Below are 23018 nucleotides of genomic sequence, written 5' to 3'. Positions count from 1 at the left end.
TCGGCACATCATCTTCTCGTGGAAGTGGGTGTAAATTGCACGGAGGAATGAACGCATCGCAAGCCGCATTGTCTGCCTTCACCCCTCCTTTTTTTTCTCCTCCCTCCACCTCGCTTGGACGCGCGGTGGTCGTCTGACAGACTGAGGTACTTGTGCCACCTTTCACTGAGCTGTTGCACCACTCGCTGGTCCAAACCACATCCCATCTCACACACAAACACACACGCCAGCGGAATTTTACGCACGCCTTACACAGGCAGCAAGAACAACGAGGAAGGATGCTCTCCTCCCTTCAATTCCCAAAGCACGCTACTCCACCTGCCTCCGCTGTATCTGCGCATCGAGCTTTTGCATCAGCTGCGTTTTCACTAATTTATGTAATCCGATTTTGAATACTCACTCTTGTATCTTTTCCTCAAAACAGGATTATCCTCACATTGTTTGGCAACCGGCGACTGGGTACGTGGCGCAGGAGGGCAAGTCAGAGATGTACACCAAATCAGCTGCAGACTTTAACCATTACATCATTCACATGTATGGGAAACAGTGCATTATTTATGAAATTCGGATGTTAAAGACAAGTCACCTCCTCAATCCTGTCAGAGCATCTAACCAAAGTGATACATTAGATTACTAGGCATTTTATAAACCTAATTGAACAGCTTCAGGAATTTTTTAGCGTCAAGTAAACCACAGCTCGTGACTAATGCTGCGCTTTTGTTGTGATGATTGTAGGGAAAAGGGCTGGGTTTTCCAGTTAGATTATAAGAAAGGATCTCATTGTATTCATGTATTATTCACAGTAGTAGTTAATTCACTAGTAAAGATCAGATTCTTGGTTAAATAAATAATAATTTTATTGTCTTAAAAGACCAGAATACACTGCAGGGGACCACTGAACAGGAAAACAGGCACATTACGCTGTTGTGAAGTGTAGGACAGAAAGAAAATGTATGCAAATGACTGTCTTAAAGAGCCAAACTGTTGTAGTACACATTGCTAATTGAATAACATTACAAGGAATTAAATAAAATTGCTGTGAAGTCTAATGCAGTCAGTGTTTTAGACTGGAGGATGATATATTTATCAGTTTACATCACTTTCTTTACTTAAAGAGAAAATCATCAGAGGAAAATAAACCGTAACATCTAAATAAGGCATTGAATTGTGGTTTAATCTAACAACACTTAGATGTTGCCTGTCACACTCCTTTTAATTATCTCACATTCCTTTGTTAGTAAATGACGCAAGGGGTTAAAAGGTCTATCAAACAATACAAGGAACATGAACGAATTAACAATATGATGCTGACAGAATGATCTCATGTGCAGCTCGATTGAATCATAACTTATATTTGCTGCACTTTGTTTGCCCACGTTCACACTGTCGAATTACTGTAAATGAGGGTCGTGGCTTTCCTGACAACGGCACACCATAATCACCTTTTGTTGCAGAAATAAAGAACATAGGCTACTAACAAAACCATGCTTATGCATGTCTTTGGGGCATCTGGTAGGGATTTAGCGCCCTGGGGATCGGGGACGGCACAGATCTTGAATTATTAATCGCAGCTGTGGTCTTAATAGCTTCACAGACAATCATAGAATGTTTTCTTGGTCAAGGTTTGGACCGGTAACTGAAGACTTCCTGAGATGTAATACATTAACTTCGACTACATACGTAAGGTATTTTGAGATGTAGCAGTAGAAAAGCACAAGTGGTTCAATACTATGCACTTCCTTTGGTTTCCTTTGGGCCTGGAATTGTTTATGCTTGCTGTCAATGGCACGCCTTATGGGACACTCAAAGAATATAACTAGAATGTATTATATAACTATAACGAAGAACTTGCCGATGTTATTAGGTGCACCTGCCCTTTTTCAGCGATGATTAGTTGCACTACCTGCAATCAAAATCGCCAATGGTTAGTGACAATTGTATACACTTATAATAAGATAAGATAAGATAACTAACTAAATGAGAATTCGTTAGTTATTATATTTATTGTACAGTTACCAATAAGTCCTTATAAACTCACTGTTGTATACTTTTTCTGTAGCATGCCTAAGAGGAGGTTTGAGTATGTTGCATAGAGATTCAGGGAGCCCTTAAATGGTCCCTGTTTCATGACCTTGCAAGGGTTGTTTGCAGGTTTTAATATCACTTGTGTCTATACCTTTTAGGAAAACATTTGTGTAAGATTCAGTGCAATTACACGGCTGCTTCCGTGTAATCTTACTCTTAAAGAGCAGGCCTAGGCTGGAGCACAGATGTTGCTGTGTTATGACCACTTAAAAGTACGCAGGCCGCTCTTTCCTATATTTTATGCTCTTTATACTGGCTCTGTTTGCTTCACAATGTTTGTCCTCAAAAAATATTACGCCCACGTCCAAAAATGTCACAGTGCTAAAACAAACATTCACAGAGGACTTATATTGTGTGTTTTTCAGCTATCTTGTAAATACGCAATAAACTGGTTTATTGTTATACCAGTTTATTGCATGACAAATAATTAAAATAACTGTGACTCTATGGCATTTAGTTTAAATCAGAATCAAATATATTTCTTTATGTTGTTTAAGTTGACTTTTCCCAGCATAGAGGTTTGTGGGAGTCTGCGGCGTCCTCACTTTGACGCATGACGTGATGACGAAGGCAATCATAGCAACCAGCATGGCGACGGGGAAGCTTTTCTTCGCTGCTGCTCATCTGCTTAAGCTAGTGTAGGTTGTTATATTCATGTTGCCGGTTTACTTCACAGAGTCAGCATGCTTACAATTAAGTGCACAGTAGTTTCTGGATGTGTCCGAGCTCTGTCGTCGCCGCCCCGGCATATTTGCGAGGAAAATGGGATACGCTGAGTTGGACATTATCATGGAATCGAGAATAGGTTTGTAAATACTATTAGCATTTGGCTAGCTGTGTAGCTAGTTAACTAATCGACAGAAGGCAGCACATTCAGTTTGTGCTTATGCAGCTATCTAAAGATAAACCCAAGCTGTCCGCGTATACACTCGCTATTATGGCTTCATGTTTTGTCTAGACAACGGCCGTTGAACACTTGGCTTGTATTCAACAATTCAAGATAATATCTAAATCTAAAGCCAAGCTTGTAATACATATTAGCTTATAACACGACTCTACAGCTAACGCAAGCTAACCTTACGTTAGTTTGTAGTCTTCTATGAAATATTTGTTTGTTTATTTTCTGTGAATTATTTCTTATCACTGTAAAGAACTCATTATTTTTACCTATAACTAAGTAACGTATAAATTATTTTGTATTATTACTTTAATAATATAATACTCTGCGTATATTTACTTAAACATATTTAATTTTTTGATTTTGTAGTCAGCAAATGTTATGACCAATAACAGATTCTCATCGCAAGATTTCAAAGCCCACAGTGAGATCTTAAATTATTTTGTATTGCTTTTTATTCAAAACTTATTCACTGCACAGTAAAAACGTGAAAACAATACTTCTTCGTCTTCACATTTAACAAGCTGTTGACAAGCGAGTCAACCAGTCTATAAGCATTTGTGTTCCTTTCAGGGAGTGTATCGTCTGGGCTGGGGTGTAGCTCAGCTACGAGAGGACATGCTTTGAAAAGTAGCCGTAAGTATTCATATGTTCTATCTATTCATACTGGTGGTTTGCGAGATAAGAACTTGATCTAATACTGTACTGTACGTTGTGTCTTTAGCATTCTGTCCTCGCTCCTCCAGCAAGTTGACACAATCCATCATTAAAGACCACATGGTGTCTCACTACAAAAAGGTTTACTCAGCTAAAGGTGAGCTGCATAGCAAGCATACGTTATGATCCTTAGAGTGGTGTAACCTTTTAAGTGTTTAAAGCCTGTATTTCCGTTGCATATTAATAATAATGGCTGTCCTTGCCTTGTTCCACAGCTGCCATCGATGCCTCAGTACCCAAAAGCTTGCTGCATAGTGTGAAGTGTGAGTATTCAAGTAGCCAAACCACAATGCTTGCATAATAATTAGTTACTCTGATTTCTGAACTCACCACTTTGCACCAACATGCGGTAGTCCTGAACACACGTCCTAGCAGAGATAAAAATCAATTGCCGTACCGACCCTAGCCTTAGTGAGTGAAAAAATAAACTAGCAACTTATCTCATTTGTGTACAGTACAGGCAATTCATCCTGATCCTCATCTTTAATAGTAGTCATACTCTCTTCCCATGATCTTACTAACACAATTGCTTTCTTTGTCCATGCAAATAATACACACATACCCCACAGTTAAGTCAGATAAGTCTCTGACTTATTTGTCTTTCCAGGAACATGCGCCTGTAAAATATCTATTTGAGAAACTGCTTTGCTGCCACGGTGAAAAGTAGAACATCTTGATACCTTTTACAGATAATGACCAGATCAGGCAGGAGCGGTTGAGGAAAGGGGGTCGTCCTCAGTCGGCCCACTCACTCCCACAGAGGACTAGCAGAAGCTCCTGCTCTTCAGCTCAGGTAAAAAGGCAAAAATCAAGGTGTGATGTTAACGTATCTTTACGAAAATGCAGCACTTGTGTCCCATTAGAAGCAGATGGGAAACTTGAACTAACATTATTTCCTGTTCTTTTTTTATTCTGAACAAAAACTGATTTAATGCATGCTTGCTTTATAGAGTACATTATCTGTGCAGTATGACGACAGTCCGTACCTCTGTTCGAGGAGCTCTGTGGTCTCAAGCCCAAGGTTCAACACCACCTTTAATGCCAAGGAGGTAGTTTATCCGTCATGTAAAGTCACATCTCATCACACTCGCCCGGCATCAGAAATAAAGTACCGCAGCCCAGGAGCAGCTTTGCAGAGAAAGCAGTCGGCTTGTTCACTGGCAGCTCTGGAAGATCACAGTTGCTACAAGACCTTCAAGGACCCTGTCCAGAAGACATACAGCGGAGACCTGCTCCTGAAACATTCACAGCACTTTACCAAGGACAAACCGTTCACTCCTAAGACCCTAAAAACCGACAAGGGTTCATACCTGTCGAAATACCGCTACTACAGGGCACCACAAAGGAGACCTTCTCAGGACAGCAGTAGCTCGAGAATGATGCGACAGGAGACATATCATGGAAGGTACTTACTTAACATACAGCAAGAGGGATGTGTTAATTTAGCTAGTAAAGCATGTGTTTCAGTGTCTTCGATTTTATTGTTTTATGCAGCACCACAAACAGGGAATACACACAGGAACTTGACGATCCATCTCAGGTAATTTTGATTTGATTTATTTGTTAATATACTTTTTTAAATCATGGCAAATCATGATGGTACTGATAGAAATTTTATTCCTAATGTTATATCATGTGTGTTTTCGTCTTTAAGTTCTACTGTCTTGAGCTCATTGTCCCTTTGAAAATGGAAATAACAAAATAAAAAGACAAGCTGCAGTATGTGTTTGATCCTGAGAAAGCTTCGACAATATTGAAAGCCCCTTCCCATTTTCCTGTCTTTCTTATTTTACAGGAATTTCTTACAGAACATGCGTGGTCTGAGGATGAGTTCAATGGCACATATTTATCATCGCCAAGACAACAGAGTCGAGCAACAAAGAGCCGAGACCGTTATTTCTTTGACTCCTCTTTCAGGTGAGATTATGAAGTTCAAATTGTATGGTACATTTTATTCTTAATGTTGTGCCCTGTGTGTTTTCTTTGGTAAAGTTCAATAAGAATTTAAGTCTTCTCTTTTAGGGCCTCACCAGCACCTGGGAAATTTCCAACTATGAAGCATGTATCTGATGAGTAAGTTCTCTTTAATATGTGTACAGGTTTTAATTAAAAAAAAACATGTTTTCTTTCATTTATATTTTTCTCCTTTTGTTTAAAGATTTAGTGAATCTTAAGAACAACTGATGTATTTTCTATGAAATTAATTATTATGTTTTTCATTAGGGAAGAAGAACTGATGTACCTCGAATTCATTTCTGCTGTAACAGAAGATATCTTGTCCAGGGGCCACATCTCTGACAGGTTTTTTTGTTTTGTTTACTGGTTGAAATATGTACATTTCAATGTCCTATGTTTTATATATATATATATATATATATATATATATATATATGTGTGTGTGTGTGTGTGTGTGCAGCCTGAACAGACTTTCATAGTTGATGATAGCTAGCTTGCAACCTGTCTCGTAATGAAGTTGTTAAACATTGACTACAGATGCTCTTGAGTAGTGATCACTGAAGTGCAAGTGTCTGTGTCCTTTGAAAGGGTCCTTGACCGGGTGATAAATCGTCACATTAACATGAATCGGCATCAGCTAGATGAGGTCAGTACATAACCTTCAAGCACAATATCAAAGATTTTGAGCAAGATGACTTTTGGAGTTCTTCTCAAACACCTGATGAGTTTCTTTCTTTTTTTTTTCAGGGTAAAATGCGCCACCTTCTGGAAGTGCTGCGTAAGGATTTTGAAGAGCCAGCCAGCATATCCACCTCTGCTGAGCTTGAAAAGAAGGAGAAGGATGTGCTTTGTGCACTCCTTCCACATATGGATTCAGGGGGGAAACAAGTAAAGACCAAAGAAGACAACGACCAGTACCCTTATGTGTCACTGATTAAATACTCAGATTCACCAGATTATGCTGATCCCTTATTGGTTTCTACACCCTTACCCTCCCCTGAAAGAACTACTTCTTCAGCTAGAAAAGATGAAAAGGAGGAGGAAGGTCACAATGAGGAAAAGGGCGCCGTCTCTACTTTGCTCAGTGAGCATGTTACCGATCATACAGGAACCAGTGAAGAGGACTTCCACGAGACAGATGCAGCTGCAACCAACAATGTAACGGATGAAAACAATGAATACACAACTACAACCAGCGACCAAGACCAAGCTGACATTCATTTTGACGGACAATCTAAAGAGATCGAAGATCTGGGAAGAAGTCTGTCAGAGTCGCTGCACGTGTCCGACAATGGACACGGTGAAAACGTGGAGACTGTCAGTGAGCAACACGCAAACACCGTTGCTTCGGTCAGTGATGATGAGTTTTAACTCTTGCTGTATTCAGGGATTCAACGCCCTTTAGTTTAAACATGAAGGAGCCAGTGTTGGTTCAGAGATTAATGTAACATTCATTTTCCAAGTGTAGTTTTGTAAAGAAATAATTTAACACTGGTGTTTTACAGCCTCCTCGAAAAAGGGGTTGTTGTTCTGTTTAGTTTTTTTTTTTAAAAGATATTGTTTACTAAAAGCACAAGGAAAATGTCCTACGAATAAATCAGAAACTTGAATGTCTCATTTAAAATATTGGAAAATAGTGCTTGAGCTGCAGTTGACTTTCAGAGTGATGCTAGAGTTATTGCTCCATGATAACTGTTACAGTTTACAGATTTTAAAGTATATATGTGTTGAAATTCATGGTATCATTTAGTTTGAGTGGATTGCTGAGAGTTTCAGTCCTAAGTATGATGTAGCTGCAGTTAACATTTTCAGATGTTTTGAAAAAGAAAATAGCTGTTTTAAGGAAACATGAAGTGTGTTTGAAATAACATATGCCTCAGACATGTAGCTACCAGAAGTTTTATCTGTCACCAGAAAGTGTCTTTGCAGTTGCAATAAATTTTCTATTCTTCTCCTTCTTGTGTGTTTGCATCTCATTATCAACACTTAAATTACAAACAACAAACACGCGGGCCATTATTACCACAACGTGGATTGTAACCGAGAAGGAGAACTCTTTAATCGTTACATAACATTAATTGCAGCTACGGGTGGAGCAGCGGTGGGTCGATACTAAAGGTAAACACACACAGGTCTTCTGACAGCTGTCCGGTTTCTGGCATTTTCACCGCTCGGCATTCCAGCTGTCTGATGTCATGGCTCCGAAAGCCTCCGTGTATTCTTCCGCCAACGAAGGAACTATAATGGATTTGAAGCGTCTCTTCAAGAAAATAAGGTTAAACAATTACTTTGTACACATTCACAGTAGGTTTGAAGAATATTAGAGTGTGCGTGTGTGGGGAAAAAATAACAAATTAAACGCGAACGGTAAATCCAACAGGGCCGCGGATGTAGACGGAATACACTTGTTGCTCTTCCAATCCCAGGAAGCGAAACACGCTTGGAACTTGAGTGAACTGTTGGACCAAGAGAGGCATGGGGTGCTACATTAGTTTTGATCCACTAACAAACTACTGACAAATACACCGACTGTGATTCAGATGAATGTTTTAAAAAACGGCAATCGGTTAACCTCGATGGCGGGACCCCTGAGGACCGAGCTGTTGTCGGGCTGATAAATCGCATCTGGTGGCTAACGGTAACGTTTTTTTTTTTTTTCTGCCCTAAAATGTTTACCGGGGCGACGTCAGCTTCCCAAGGGTGTCGTCTATTTGCTGGAACAAGTTAGCACGCTAGCGGCACGGCTAACTCAACAGCAGTTGTTGATAGTTAGTGTCACGGCTGTGTTTAAATAAAAAAAAAAAAAAGCAGCTAGCTTGTTTGGAAAGTGTCAAACCTTTGGAAGTAGCTTAACGTGTGCGCTGTACGTGAAGAAGTTAAGTTGTAACGTAGGTAATTTGAAATATGTTGGATGCATAGTTCAGATTTTGCAGTAGCCTGCTGCGTATCGGCTCCTTGTTGTTAGTGTTTGGATAAGACTATTCACCGGAAAGGGATTAATCTAACCACAGGCTAGGGAAAACTGAGCAGCAAACCTTGTTTATAGTGAGCGCTAATTACATACCCCATATGGCTTACTACAAATTTATGGGTTTACCTTTTTTTGTAGTTTATTCATAGTTAAAGAACTTGCAGTTTGAGAAAATGATTAAGGAGATTGTGCTGGTGGTGACAAAATGCAGCATTTAAGAGGATTACTTGACGAGAAGCCTTGTGTTTGTCTAGTCTGACATGTTCCACGGTGACAGGCCAGGTGTGGAGGAGTGCTGCAAATGAAAAATTATTACGACATATTACTTAAGGATTAGTACGCCCACTCTGTTTTGCACCCTTGCATTTTTACCCAAGCGTTTTGGTGTGTGTTTTGTGGACCAGTTTTTTTTAGATATTGTCTGTCTCGCTTTTTCAGATTTGCCAGCTGATGATGAACCTCGTGACTTGCTGCACTCTCACAGCTTTCTATCGGACTACTGCAGGACAGCACTTTCTCTGGACGGAGTGAAGACCTCCACCCCCACTCCCCCCTCTCTTTCACAAGTGTGAAACATGCCCTTGCCATTTGGCTTAAAACTCAAAAGGACTCGAAGGTATACTGTTTCAAGCAAGAGCTGTCTTGTCACTCGGATTCAGCTTCTCAATGGGGAGTTTGTTGAGTTCACACTTTCGGTGGAAAGCACTGGACAGGAATGTCTGGAGGCGGTCGCCCAGAGGCTCGAGTTAAGAGAGGTATGTTTGCGTTTATTTGTGCAATACAGGTGCGGATTGTTCTCTCTTGATAGACTCATCTTAAAACTCGCCGACTCAGCAAAAGAGTATTTTTGTTGTGGTTGTCCTCTGGCCACATTCCTGAAATGCTGAGCACAAACTAAGACAACCAGTTTGTCGCTGTTAACTCATTTAGTGTCACCTCTCGTAATCTTTGCCCTCTTTGTGGCGTCTCAGGAATTCGTCAATTGTACCCGCGGCGTGCCGTCGTGTGTAAATACATGTGTAAGAAACTCATCGCGCAGACGAGGAAATGCGTTTTTCGCTCAAACATAAGCGCCAGCTCTCACAGAGATTGGACAATATGGTCAAGAAAAGTAGTTCTGAGTCAGCGCTGAACAATGTACTGACGGCAGTGTCTGCATTTGGTCACTAAATGACACCACCTCTTAGTCATAAACCTAAAGGCACGTAAGTTTTAGTGCTCTCATACCAGTTGCACCTCAAGTTAATAGTATACTAACTTGCAGTGTCTATTATTTTGCGGCGTAATGTTGCAAGGCTTCGTTTGTCGTGCAGTCTAGCCAGCAGTGCCACTGGCAGGCCTCCACCCTCTTTCACTTTTTGTTGCCGGCAGGGTTAATTGTGCAATCATGTGGTTCTCTTGAATGCCTGTTTTCGATAGAAAGCTCCTGTCTGCGGGCTCTGCTGCCTTGATCGATTTAGGAGTGACGCTTATTACGCCCACTACAGATGTTTTCAGTGATCAGACAACCAAAGATCACGCTTATACCTCAACCACTGCTAATTACGTGGTTGTGCTACAAGGGTTCGTAGGTGCTGTGTCGTTTCAGCTTCTGCTTGATGGTGTAAAAATGTATTTTCTTTAAGATAAATAGTTTGTAATTGATTTTATTTTATACGCTCTAGGCCATTACTGAAACATCTGAATAACGTTTACACAGTGTTTATTTAAGTGTTGGTTTCTGGTGTAGAACAGTTACGTTGGCTTGTCTTTTTCAAATTGTGGTTTGAGAGTGGTTGCAAATCACAATAGGTCTCTTTCAGCTAAATTGTCCTTGTAAACAACAAGCCCACAGGGTTTACTTCTCTTACCAGTGTTCATTGAAAGATGTTCAGACAGTCACAAGACAGACGAATCCAGAGCAGTCAGCAAGTTTGACTTGTCAGATCTACATATGTTTTGGATGTAATACAGATGGCTGAAAGAAGGCCTGCAGATTTGCACGTCTAAAATAATCATCGTGGTTGTGGTTGAATGCGTCTTCATGCTTTGTTTGCTTTTTAGATAACATACTTCAGCCTGTGGTACTTCAACAAGCAGAACCAACAGAGATGGATCGACTTGGAGAAGCCGCTGAAGAAGCAGCTCGACAAGTATGGGCTGGAGCCCACCGTTTACTTTGGAGTCGTGTTTTACATACCCAGTGTCACCCAACTGCAACAGGAGATTACAAGGTGACAGGAAAAGTCTTGACTAAGCCGCTGTGTTTCAAGAATATTGGTCGTATTGGCCAGTTCATAACTTGGCCCATTCATTAATTTAATGTTTAATGCAAAGCCAAGAGGTATCAAGTATAATAGTTAAAAAAAAAGATTTCCTTCTGCACGTATGGCTGTGTCGTGACCTTACCGCTGTTTGTGCAGACCGGGTAAATTTGTCATATTTGGCTTTCTATTCTCTCTCTTAACTTCCCGTCCCTTTCTCCATAGATATCAGTATTACCTACAGCTGAAGAAGGATGTTCTGGAGGGCAGGATTTCATGCTCACTAGAGCAAGCTATACGTTTAGCTAGCCTCGCGGTGCAAGGTAATAAGAAGAATGTGAAAAAATTTCAATTTGTCCAGCCTGATGTCTTTTGGTGCGAGTCGTTATGCAGTTTAAGCCCCTTTAACAGTCTTTGCAAGTTCGCTAGAGTTAGGGTGTAAGTAAACTCTAATAAACCAGTCAGTTACCAACTAGTTTAAGAACTTTAAGTTGCAGATCGCTTGTTGTCATGTACAACATCTTATCACACCTCATATCTTGTTTTAAGTGTCTTTGCACAGCCCCTAACATGCACAATTGTAAGAACATCTTAAGATTCTTGTGATATACTGAATTTAAAAAAACACTTTTCTGCATCGGTCAGAGCTGGAGAGTGTTTGAGTGAACACTCCTTGCTTGAGCTTCATCTGTAACACGTCCTCCAACGTTCGCCCAGCCGGAAGAATCTCAAACACTGCTGGCAAAGTTATATCAGGCACTGCAACTTACTGGCCTGAGTGTTAGCATAGCAGAGTCACTGAGATCACTTACTGTTGCAGCCATATTCAAATGCCTGACCAGCATTCAACATGTGCCCTGAAAAAATAGCTCCACGAAACTTCTTGCAATTGCCCTTAATATTTAAGTCAATGCTTCTTTTTGACTTGGAAAGTGGCCTGTGCATGAAGTTGTCTGATTCCTAACTTGTGGTGCAGGCAGGAATAGTCTGGAGTGAAGGACGCTTGTATCCTTTAAGCATTGCTGATGCCTGAGATACTCTGCATAGCTGTCAGTGTTGCCAAAAGGCAGCTTGAAGCTGTAACAGTTTAGGACCTCTACGTTGTCAGACACTGGAGCAATAACAAATAGACCTCTCTTCACCTAAAATTAGTCCATCATGTCATCATATGCTACAGCCTTCCAAAATGCATTACACCGTTCTGCAATTCCTCAGTGTCTATTTTGCCTCGTACTAAATGCAGAAATGGACCCGTCATAGGATTTATATAGAGGGCAGTTCTGTGCAGGATGCTTTGTCTGTATTTATATTTTGTCCTGCATTGTTTCTTTTTGTCCACAGCTGACTTCGGAGACTTCAATCGATATGATTCCCAGGAGTTCCTCCAGAAGTTTGCGCTGTTCCCTATTGTAAGCATTTATTTATTTTTTATTTTTTTGTATGCTCAATGCACGACTGGAGAAATATGTCAGAAGTTGGGTTCAGTTGTGCGACTGTATCAATCCCAACTCTGTCTCTGCAGGACTGGATTCAGGATGAACGAGTGCTGGAAGACGCCACTCAGAAAGTGGCGCTTCTTTATCAGTCCTTCAGGTGAGCAGGTTTTGAAAGCGTCAGTCTGCTGTTCTGTTTTTGCATCAACATACAAGCAGCTCGACGTATTGCAGAAGAAACACAGTCTTTCTATTCAGAGAATCTACCTTTTTTATTATCTGCAGTTATTTAGAAGGTCACTCGGGTAAAGTCGTAGTGAAACGTAATGAATGCAACCTCAACCAAGATCTGGAGACACACTTTTTATGTGTATGAAGAGGGGCTGTGGAAGCATGAATAAAGCTGGCTGTGGATCACAACCTGATTTTATTTAGTCTGAAGTCAATGTGTAATAAATGTTAATATTTTCTTTATATTTTTGTTATTTTAAGGGGATTGTCACCCCCAGAAGCAGAGATGTTGTACATGCAAGAAGTGGAGAAAATGGAAGGCTATGGCCAGGAAAGCTACCAAGCCAAGGTAGGTTTACAAGCCAGTAATCTCCCACAGCCCAAATTGTAAAGAAGCATGACGCCGGCTTAGAATCTAGAACAAAAAACACGTTTATGCTTTCATCCCTACAGGACAGTACAGGTACAGATGTTACGCTGGGATCCTGCCTCGAAGGCATCTTTGTCAAGCACAAAAACACACGCCCGCTTCTTTTATTTAGGTAAGTGTAGAAAGATTCCACTTAAAGGCCTGAAATGTGATCCGAGTACAAAGCAGCGAGTGAAAAAGGCGTTGTCTGGAAACATTTGCCTCTGCACAGTAACTCAATAGAATCTGTCGGGATAGATTGAGTTTACAGCTATTCTTAGTTAAGGCTGCCTCCTTAATGCTCTGTAGGCCTGAGTGTGGCCAAAGGGGAAATGAGTCAGGTAGCTGATGAGGATTGTGGGAGCATAGTTTGTCAGTCTAGTGAGTAATTGAACATGTATGGAACCAGCATTTATCCACATGTGAGTATTAGTCCTAGATAGCGTTGATTGATTTGTGTGTTTTCCTATTGTGCAGCTGAAAAGCTGATGGTGACTTCATGTGATATTTTCCCCTCTCTTTCTCTTCACTTTAATTGACTGTGTAGGTGGCATGAGATTAACAACATGAGTCACAACAGGTCCTTCTTTGCCCTGGAGCTAGCCAACAGAGAGGAGAGTGTTCAGTTCCAGACCGTAAGTCTCTGCTGCTGTTGCACTTTCTCGTGTCTACCCATGCCCAGGGACGTTGTTATCTGTTATTGGATTTGGCAAATTGGACATGGCCTTCGTCATAAGAGTTACGAGTCTTAACAATGCACCTGTGTGCGCGTGGGTGGGTGTGTGAGTGATAAAGTCACATACCATTAGCTGAAACAATGGCGCAGTATTTGAGGTTATAGACAGGAATGCTTTTATTTGTACATAAGTGAGCAAGCACCGCCTATGTACCAACTGTCTCGCCATCTAATGAGTTTTTTTTCTTTCTTTTCATGTGTAGGAAGACATGGAAACCTCCAAATATGTGTGCCGGATGTGTCTGGCCAGACTGAAGTTTTATAAGATTAACAAGAGTAGCCTGTAAGTGTTTTTTTTTTTTTTTTAACACGTCTAGCCTAGTTCCTGCTTTCTTTGTTCCTCGTTGTCTCATGCACGTGTCTCCTCTTTGGCCTCACGTCTGTCCTCCTCCTCTCTCTTCAGAGAGGAGTGTGACCCCCTGCCTTCTGAGGTCTCCCAGAAGTCCCTTCTCACTCTTTCCTTTCCTCGTTTTCCAATGCTCTCTCGTCCCTCTCTGCCTTCTAATAAGGGGTGAGCAACACTGTCAGCCACCGCCTACAGTACGCCACCACAAATAGGCTCTCTGTATCTGAAATAGGCCTTGGGTTGTGATGCATAAAGTGATTTTTCTTCCAAGTAAAATATATTTTTAGATTTGGTTTAAGGTCTAAAGCCAGTAGACAAGGGGCCAATTTTTTTTTTTAAAGACTTTTAGGTACATTTTAGATTTCTGATCTTTAATTCAGTGACTCTAAATCACAGGGTTCACCTGTCACTAGAAAGAAGTGTGTAACCACTGTATGTCGAGGACTGTCGGAAATGTGTCTGTGGAATGAAGTCTAGGAACTGTCATGTATTGAAAATTGAAACCAAAAGCTTAGTTAGGTTCATACTCGCCTATATTAAGCTTAGACTCTATTTTCATTTGGTATTCGATTAGTGCCATGTGTTAAATAAAACTGGCATGCAAATGAAACAAAGTTAAAGCATGTTGCATGGAAATTGACTTGCAGCAGCATGCCTGCAGGTGTGTGGGAGCAAATTCATAGTCTTGTGTCCTTAAGGAGGGTTGTGTGACGTGTGTTTTCGTTTTCCACCTTCAGCCAAAACCAACCCACGGTGGTCAACCCAGTCAGACAGAGATCGTCCACTAGAATATCTCTGGTAAGGTCTGCGCTCGGTCTCACCTGCTGCCAACATATTTTGCGTACTGATGTTGTTCAGATCATTATCCAGCAGCAATTATATTAAATTCTCAGATCAGGCGAGCAGTGATTAAATCCTTCTGTTGTTGGTTTACAGCCAAAGCCACAACCCTACATGATGCCCCCTTCGCAAATGCACTACAATGGCCATTTCACAGAACCTTACACATCATCGCAGGGTAAGGTGATCTACTAGAAGTTATTTTGCACTGTTGTGTGTTAATATTAAACGTATTCAATCTCTCTAATTATAATTCTGTATCCTCCTCTTTTAGACAACCTGTACATGAACAGTCAGAACGGTTATTACTACCACTCTCAGACCAGCCTGGACTGCCCTCCTCTTGAATACACCGGTGGAGGGCGTTTACGCAACGGCAGCGTGTACAGCGCCCACAGCACCAGCTCCTTAACCAATCCACAACACTACCTTCAGCCCTCACCCATGTCCTCCAACCCCTCCATCACCAGCGATATCACCAGGCCGGACTACGTCCCCTCTCACCGCCACAGCGCTCTAATCCCACCTTCCTACCGCGCCACTCCCGATTACGAGACGGTGATGCGTCAGAAGAACCGTGGTGCAGGGGGAGGGATGGTTTTGTCTCAGGAGCACCGGCAGAGCCACTCCATGAGGAATCTTAACATTGGAAACTCGTACGCCTACAGTCGACCAGATCCTCTAGTTTACAGCCAACCAGAGATTAGGGGGGAGCACGGAGGAGCGGCTCATCACCACCACTATCCCTTCCATCTGGGCTCCAGCTTCCACAGTCCTTCTCCATACCCCTACCCTACAGAGAGGAGGCCTGTAGTGGGGGCGGTCAGTGTCCCGGAGCTCACAAACGTCCAGTTACAACATGCTCAGGAGTATCCAGCCCCCAACATCATGAGAACACAGGTCTACCGACCGCCTCCGCCCTACCCCTACGCTCATCCTCGGCCTGCTAACAGCACACCCGATCTGTCCCGCCACCTGTACGTCAGCAGTAGCAATCCAGACCTGATCATCACACGACGCGTGCACCACTCGGTCCAAACATTTCAAGAGGACAGCCTGCCTGTCGCTCACTCTTTACAAGAAGTCTCTGAGCCTCTTTTCAGCGGACCCCCACACAGACACCCGTACAACGCCCAGAAGCGTAACTCCATCGAGATTGCCGGTTTGGCGCACAGTCTCGAGGGGATCAGGGTCAAAGAGCGAACCATGTCGTCATCGGCGGCTGAAACGGCCACGCCCCCTCCGGTGCTGCGCGGCGGCCGCTCTCAGGGCTCCCAACTCAACGTGTTTTTGGAACGTACAAAGACCGAGGACAGGGGGGACATTAAGGAGGACGTGCAGTACGGACACAAAAAGTCTCTTTCGGACGCCACCATGCTGGTTCACAGCAGCGGCGAAGAAGAAGAGTTCGAGGACGACAGTGGACGTCACACTCCGCTTTCTCAGGACGCTATCCGAGCCATTCTTCCCGAGCAGCAACCGTCCCAGCAGCAGCAGCATCACAGCCTGACGTCTCTGTCTTCTCCGACGCCTCAGCTGCAGACGCCCACGGAGCCTCCTCCTGCGTATCCCATCGGCTCCACCCTCGACCCCTCTATTACCTCTACCTACAAGGTTCACACTCGGATCCAAGAGAGCGAGCCCCTGTACCTGCTGTCAGATTTACGCCAGCCCAGGATCATGCCCTCGGTCTCAGAGGGAGACCTGAGCGGCCAGAACAAGCAGAAAACCAGGAAAGACTTTAAGAAGAGACCTGTGTCTGATGTGCCTCCCGGGAAAAAGGCAGTGGAGGGTTTGCCGCCTCCGGTAAGAGCTATTCCCAACCCCTTTTTTATTTTATTTTTTGGCTTTGAGCCATTCTGTTATTGTGCTTTAAACTCTTAAGCTGTTGACTAATGACGGAGCGAGCTCTTGACAAGAAAATACTGTCAACACCAGCCCCACTCTGTCAGTGATCACCTGCCAAAATGTGGAGAATGTTTCCACGCGGTAAATATTTGGTGAACCTACTCGGATCTCGCCTGAATCACTTCACTTCCAAGTTTTGATTAGTTTAACTTGGTACCCGCCCACTTTTGCGTTACTAAAGGTTTTGTCACCTGTCGTCGCTACAGCTCACTGAATTTCATTAACATTCTTTGGTCTCTTGTCAAAACATCGCTGCTCTCTCTCTCTCTCTGTGGATGTCCGTCTTATCACTCTGAACTAGTTCTGCTGTATATTTTTAATATGTCGGAGTTAAGCGTCAGCAAACACGGGTATTTACGGTGTAATCAATAGAGACACAGGCTTGTGTCGGATTGCACGGTCCTGCACACTCAGCATTTGTGTTTTCGGTCGTCAATCCGATTGTTAGCTGGTACCAGTCCATTCCTCTTTTGATCTGTGGCATCTCAGAGAGCCAGAGTTTCAGCGAAAACTGCTCCCTCTAGTTCAGCTCTCTAAAACAGCGTGCTGTGTGCGCCTGCATTGCTCAGTGACCACAGTCCTTCCTATGAGTGTACACGTACCGTGGAAAGAATAAGAGGTGGTTTCGGTATCTCATGTGTAATGACGCAAACGCGCTCCCGCTGACACGCTGAAAGAATGCAGTCGCGCTACCTTGCAAATGGGAAACCAGACAGGTGACATTCCCGTAAAGAAAACACCCATCGAGGCTGCGCCGTCGCCTCCCCCTCTCGCCGTCTGTTTGCTTACTCTTTCTCCGAGGCTCGCTGCACACTTTTCACTCTCTCCTTTCTTTGTCACTACCCCGTTGCCATTTCAGGGCATGAAGAAAGGAGCGAGGTCAGAGGTGAGGAAGGTGGACCCTCTGAAGGTTGAGCCTACGAAGATGGGCCCTCTGAAGATGGCCCTTCTCAACGGCTTGTCGGTGTCCCGGCAGCCGCTGCACGACGAGGTCAAGGATGAGCCAGAACAAGCGTCTAATGACGAGAGGGTAAGGAATTTGATATTGTGTCTATTTTTATAGATTTTTTTATTTTTTTTATTCAGCTCTTTGAAAGGTGTTTTTGTAGAGCTTGTCATGTTAAATGAAGAAAGAAGTTGTGTTGGTTGCTGATGAATAAGAAAAAAGCTGATTATCAAGAGCTGCTGGTTGTGTTGGTTTTAGTAAGCTGCTGGTAGTGCCCTTAGGGAAGTGAAAGTGTTCTCATTCAAAACACAGCTGAACTTGCTGGTATTATAACTTCATGCAGCAGTCGTATTTTATTTTTTATCCACTTTACATGGATTTTATTATTATTAATTCATTTAAATGTCTTTTTTTTAGTTGATAATCTTTGATAATATTTGTGAATGTCAACTGTCTCTAAATAATCGATAGGTCTAAGCAGGTGAAGCACGGTGACACTGAGCCGAATCCATGACAGTGATGTACTTTTTCTGTTTGTGTGCGCGTCAGTGTAAAGCGCTGGAGCAGCACATGGAGAGGGGCGAGCTGCTGAAGGAGTACGAGAGCATCCCGAAGCGCCGCCAAGGAGGCGACTGCAGCATCGCCCTGCAGCCGGAGAGCGCCGACAAAAACCGCTTCCAGGACGTCATGCCTTACGACGACAACCGCGTGGAGCTGGTTCCCACGAAGGAGAACAACACGGGCTACATCAACGCGTCGCACATAAAAGTAAGCTGCAAGGACCCACAGATAAAAGGATTGTTAGCGGTGACGGTTGTTGGTCTGTCGTTGCAGTGTAACGTTGCCATGACGACACATTCTTGGTCATTTAAACTGTTTATTAACCCATTGCTAAGTAATAACCATAACTTCTACCATTAAGTTTTAAAAGTCGAGTATGATTTAACTTCAGTGACTTGTGCTGATTATAACATGCATTGTTTACGCTCACTCGGAGTGTAACATTAATAGAAACCATTTAATTCAGTTCAATTTTATTTATATAGCGTCAATAACAATACAAATCGTCTCAAGACGCTTTACAAAACTGGGCCTGAAACCCCCAGAGCAAGCCTGAAGGCGACGGTGGCAAGGAAAACCTCCCTTTTAACAGGAAGAAACCTTGAGCAGAACCCAGCTCATATGGAGGGACCCATCTGCCTAAAGCTGGCCGGGTAGAGACAGAAGAAAGAGAGAACAGCAAGATAAACATACATCACTGTCATAGATACACATATCTGACTAAAGCGTACATGTGGAGTCTTATGATACAAACTGATGATGTTACATGACAGTTTGAAAAAGTAAGAGGAATCAATAGGTCTATATGCGCTAAAACAACTGCTTACTTGCTTTAGAAAGCAGCATCGGCATACCAGGGGAGTCTCTGTGGAGTTTTGTCTGTAAAACAACATTTAAGGATGCAACAGTGGCTCCCAGACACTGACCACCAACCAAGAATCTGATAAAATCACTATAACAGTGCAAGGACTGATGCTGCGGTCTCGTCACTTTGAGGTTGGAAAGCCAGCAGATCTTCTTCGTTGTGCTGCTGTCTTAGGCCATTTAAATATCACGAATCGGGTCTCTGTTCAAAGAAATCCCTCGCTATAGGCTTTTTTGGCATGCCTGTCAGCGGGAGCAAAAAACTACACAAAGCAACGCTGCGTGCAACACAGGCCACAGCTGTCTCTTTGCACAAAAGCGACCTGCGCCTTAGTGTTTACGTTCAGTGCGAGCTTCACACGCTGGAAGGTCAGTTCAGGTTGTGGCTGCAGAGGAAGACTCAGAGTCGTAGTGTGAATGAAACGTTTGCACGGTGTCTGCTAGCATTCAGAGCCAACCCTGCTAGCATGCTGTAGCTGAAACAACCGGTGCGGCGCCAACACCTTGCAGGCAGCGCTCACACCGCGTAATATTTGTTTTATGAGTAAGTCGACGTGAACAAGACTTCTGACTGTAGGCTATATGTTTGGCTCACAGGGCGGACCTAACCCAGGACTACTTTGGGAGCCAAACCCAAATTGTTGCGAGTGTGTGACTGACAACTCGGAAAGAAAACAGAACATTTCCTTCTGCTCTTAGAGTAATTGCGGTGTATACACATAACCAGACATCCAAACACTCCCCTGGATTTTAGCTGCTCATGAATAGCTGTCGTGCGACTCACCCGGAGGCGTTCGGTGGTTTGTGGGAAGGCAGTGACTTTTACTCCCTCATTCGTAAGCAATAGGATATTAGTCAGATCCACGAATGATGCATTTACTGCTGCTGTGGCTCAAGAGTTTTTAAAAGGTGATCACATAACACAGAAATGTTCCCTTGCCTCCTTTCTCATTAGATAACAGTAGGTGGACAGGAGTGGAGTTACATTGCCACACAGGGCCCAATGTCGAACACGTCTCCGGACTTCTGGCAGATGGTGTGGGAACAGGGCGTCTCCATAATTGCCATGGTCACTGCTGAAGAGGTGCGTCGACGTCACGTTTTAAGCTCCGCCTTTTTTTCATTTCTGACTCGCGCTGACATTGCCACGTCGCCCCCCCTCCCTCCCTCCTCCCTCCCTCCTCCTCCCTCTAGGAGAACGGTCGGGAAAAGAGCTTCCGGTACTGGCCCCGACTCGGCTCGCGGCACAACCCGGTGACGTACGGCCGCTTCAAGATCACCACGCGGTTCCGCACGGAGTCCGGATGCTACGCCACCACGGGGCTTAAGATCAAACACCTCCTGACGGGACAGGAGAGGACCATCTGGCACCTGCAGTACACAGACTGGCCTGACCACGGCTGTCCCGAGGACCTCAAAGGCTTCATCAGTAAGTGGGAGTGGTTTCACTCAGCGGTTTTGTCTCTTGAGATTTGTTTCTAACTGCGCTGTTTCTTCCTTCAGCCTACCTGGAGGAGATCCAGTCTGTGAGGAGACACACAAACAGCATCAGCGACCCAAAGAACACCAACCTACCAGTGCTGGTCCACTGCAGTGCCGGAGTGGGTCGCACCGGAGTGGTCATCCTGTCTGAGATCATGATAGCGTGTCAAGAGCACAACGAGGTAGGTTCATGCACGTGAAATCAAACAATGACATCTGTGCCATACATCCTTTTCCATGTGATTATCTCAGTGGCCTAAAACGAGAATGAACGCCGTCTGTTTCAGAGGTACACTGTCCCGGAGGTCCTGACGGAGCTGCGCACTCAGAGGATGATAATGGTTCAGACGTTGTCTCAGTACACGTTCGTCTACAAGGTCCTCATCCAGTACCTCCGCAACTCGAGGCTGATCTGATCGCGGACGACGGCGCAGAGGATTGCAGTGAGGATTTTGCATTTATGCCAAACTGCGCTGCAACAATGCAGCTGTCTAAATCTGTTAAAAAAAAAAAAAAAAACAATACAGCAGTTGAACTTTAGCAGAAAGTATTAAATCAGGCAAGGTGATAATGAAGGAAAGTGTGGATACACAAAGACCACATGAAGGAGCAAAAAAAAGACCTGTGACCTGCCTCTAAACAGTATTATCTATATATTATTTTTACATATTGCTTCATAAAGCCCAGCACTTTCACAGTATGTTGCTGTATATAACGAACCAACATTAAGCTGCATTAAATAAATCTATTATAGGTATGTATGGAAAAACAGATGATTCATTTGCATTTGACAAAAGAAGGACACCTTTTTAGAAGAGGATATTTTGGATTGCTGTTGCTTTTTGACAAATGGTTCTTTATGAATGTTTGATTATTGAGCCTGAAATAGAGATTTTTAACGCGTGAACTCCGGTGGGAAGGAAGGAAGGAAGGAAGACAGACAGACAGACCACACAACGGTGCTAACTGAAACCATCAGCACAGACATCTGGTTGTGTAGCGGTTTAATAATCGAGACGTCTACGTAGAAAATAATAGCCCCACCTGAATCAAGATGCCTGCTGAAAGAAGGGGGTGGCGTACTGTGTAAAACACTGGATCGACGGGAAGTGACAAATCTATACTTGATGGGGTAAAAAAAGAAAAGAAAAAAAAAAAAGAGGAAAAATATCAGCAGGTTCTGGGTTTTCGAGTAAAACTGGAGAATTAATTTTATACTTGTTTTTAATTTTATTTTGTATCTTTAAAACTGTTGAACACGGGAGTGCTGTATTTGAGAAATATACTTTCAGCTCAGTTTTGTGAAGACGAAGGACCTGAATATCTGCACTGTAAAGCTGGTAGTGTTTTGCATCTTGGCTAAATATGAACGAAAGGTTTCTCATTCAGTGTCCTCTTCGCTAAAAAAAAAAAAAAAAAAAAATCCAACAAGCAACATGAATGAATTCATCTCAGATCCCTAATTTAAACGGCAGCTGGGCCTTTAATTTAATTTAAATTAATTACGTTTAAACAAAGAAGACCAGGACATGCAGAAGTGTTCAGATATAATTAACTGTGTGCAGTGTGCTGGTTTTGTTTTTTGTTTTTTTTTTTGCGTCACCTCTGTTGGCCACCGTGTTCAGTGAAAGCGTGAAGTCTGATGGAAAGATCAGCTCCAGTTTCAGTATTCTGGCTGCCACACTTGTTTTCCCTCCAGCGAGAAATAGCTCTCCACGGAGATACTTCCTACTCAAACAAATGGCTTCCTGACTATTAATGAACACTCGCGTAGTTGTGTTAAACTGGACTCGGGTCTAGTCTATTTCTTCTTCTGCAGCTTTAAGTAGAAAGTTAATCTGCACAGAAACAATGTTTACAGGCACTGTAGTCGGAGTCAAGGATCATTTGAAGTGTTTAATTTTCAAATCGACCGTGCCAACTTGTAACGTGGCCAAAGTGAGGTGATCCTATCGTTTTTTTTATTTTTCGCTTAACGAAAATCCATCTGAACTGATGCTGGGATTGATCTCAACCGGATCTTTTTGAGACTTGCTCCAGATTCTGTGTTTTCGGTTTCAGCATAAAAAAATAAATAAAAAATAAAAAAAAGTCTTAATTTAGAGACTGAAAAGCGGCTTTTTTTGGCCCGAGGTGTAAACGTTAAGTCCATGTACAGGTATGCTGTTCATAATGTACACAAAAATGTAAAATCATGCATTATTGAATATTGGTTATTGTACAAACTGTGTAAAAAAAATATGTATCTATTCAACAAATGTTGGTATGCCATTGGAGAAATAAATAATGTGTAGAAAACATTTTCAGATGAGAATAAATATTTGGAAATAAACCTGTGCCTGTTGCATTTCTCAATCCTTACCGCCCCCTTGTGGTTGGAATTGGCATGACC

At 42.9% G+C, this 23018-nt stretch overlaps 2 protein-coding genes across 3 annotated transcripts; both read left to right on the top strand.

The window, feature by feature from the left end:
* Positions 1-2601: 2601 nt before the first annotated feature.
* Positions 2602-7027, top strand: spata7 (spermatogenesis associated 7; the record flags this gene model as incomplete). Its single annotated transcript, XM_084568511.1, has 11 exons — positions 2602-2890; positions 3557-3619; positions 3708-3797; positions 3916-3963; positions 4390-4493; positions 4651-5105; positions 5195-5240; positions 5496-5617; positions 5723-5773; positions 5924-6032; positions 6404-7027. The coding sequence occupies exons 1-11, from the start codon at positions 2848-2850 to the stop codon at positions 7025-7027; spliced, it is 1755 nt and encodes a 584-aa protein (XP_084424637.1). The 5' UTR covers positions 2602-2847.
* A 5-nt stretch (positions 7028-7032) lies between these two features.
* On the top strand, positions 7033-22989 carry ptpn21 (protein tyrosine phosphatase non-receptor type 21). Of its 2 annotated transcripts, none has more exons than XM_084569134.1 (19): positions 7033-7931; positions 9066-9382; positions 10671-10840; positions 11096-11193; positions 12212-12279; positions 12393-12463; positions 12796-12883; positions 12988-13076; positions 13491-13578; positions 13883-13962; positions 14763-14823; positions 14962-15043; positions 15140-16671; positions 17633-17803; positions 18269-18487; positions 20100-20228; positions 20339-20573; positions 20648-20808; positions 20914-22989. In XM_084569134.1, exons 2-19 carry the CDS (start codon positions 9203-9205, stop codon positions 21040-21042), a joined length of 3651 nt encoding a protein of 1216 aa, XP_084425260.1. In that variant the 5' UTR covers positions 7033-7931; positions 9066-9202; the 3' UTR covers positions 21043-22989. The 2 variants fall into 2 exon arrangements, with proteins under 2 accessions (XP_084425260.1, XP_084425259.1); XM_084569133.1 differs by having other exon boundaries at positions 7033-8294.
* The last annotated feature ends 29 nt before the right edge of the window (positions 22990-23018 follow it).

Source organism: Chelon labrosus (genome assembly GCF_963514085.1).
Source record: "Chelon labrosus genome assembly, chromosome: 20".
In the NCBI taxonomy this organism is placed as follows: domain Eukaryota; kingdom Metazoa; phylum Chordata; class Actinopteri; order Mugiliformes; family Mugilidae; genus Chelon; species Chelon labrosus.
This window is presented reverse-complemented; position numbering and strand designations above follow the sequence as displayed.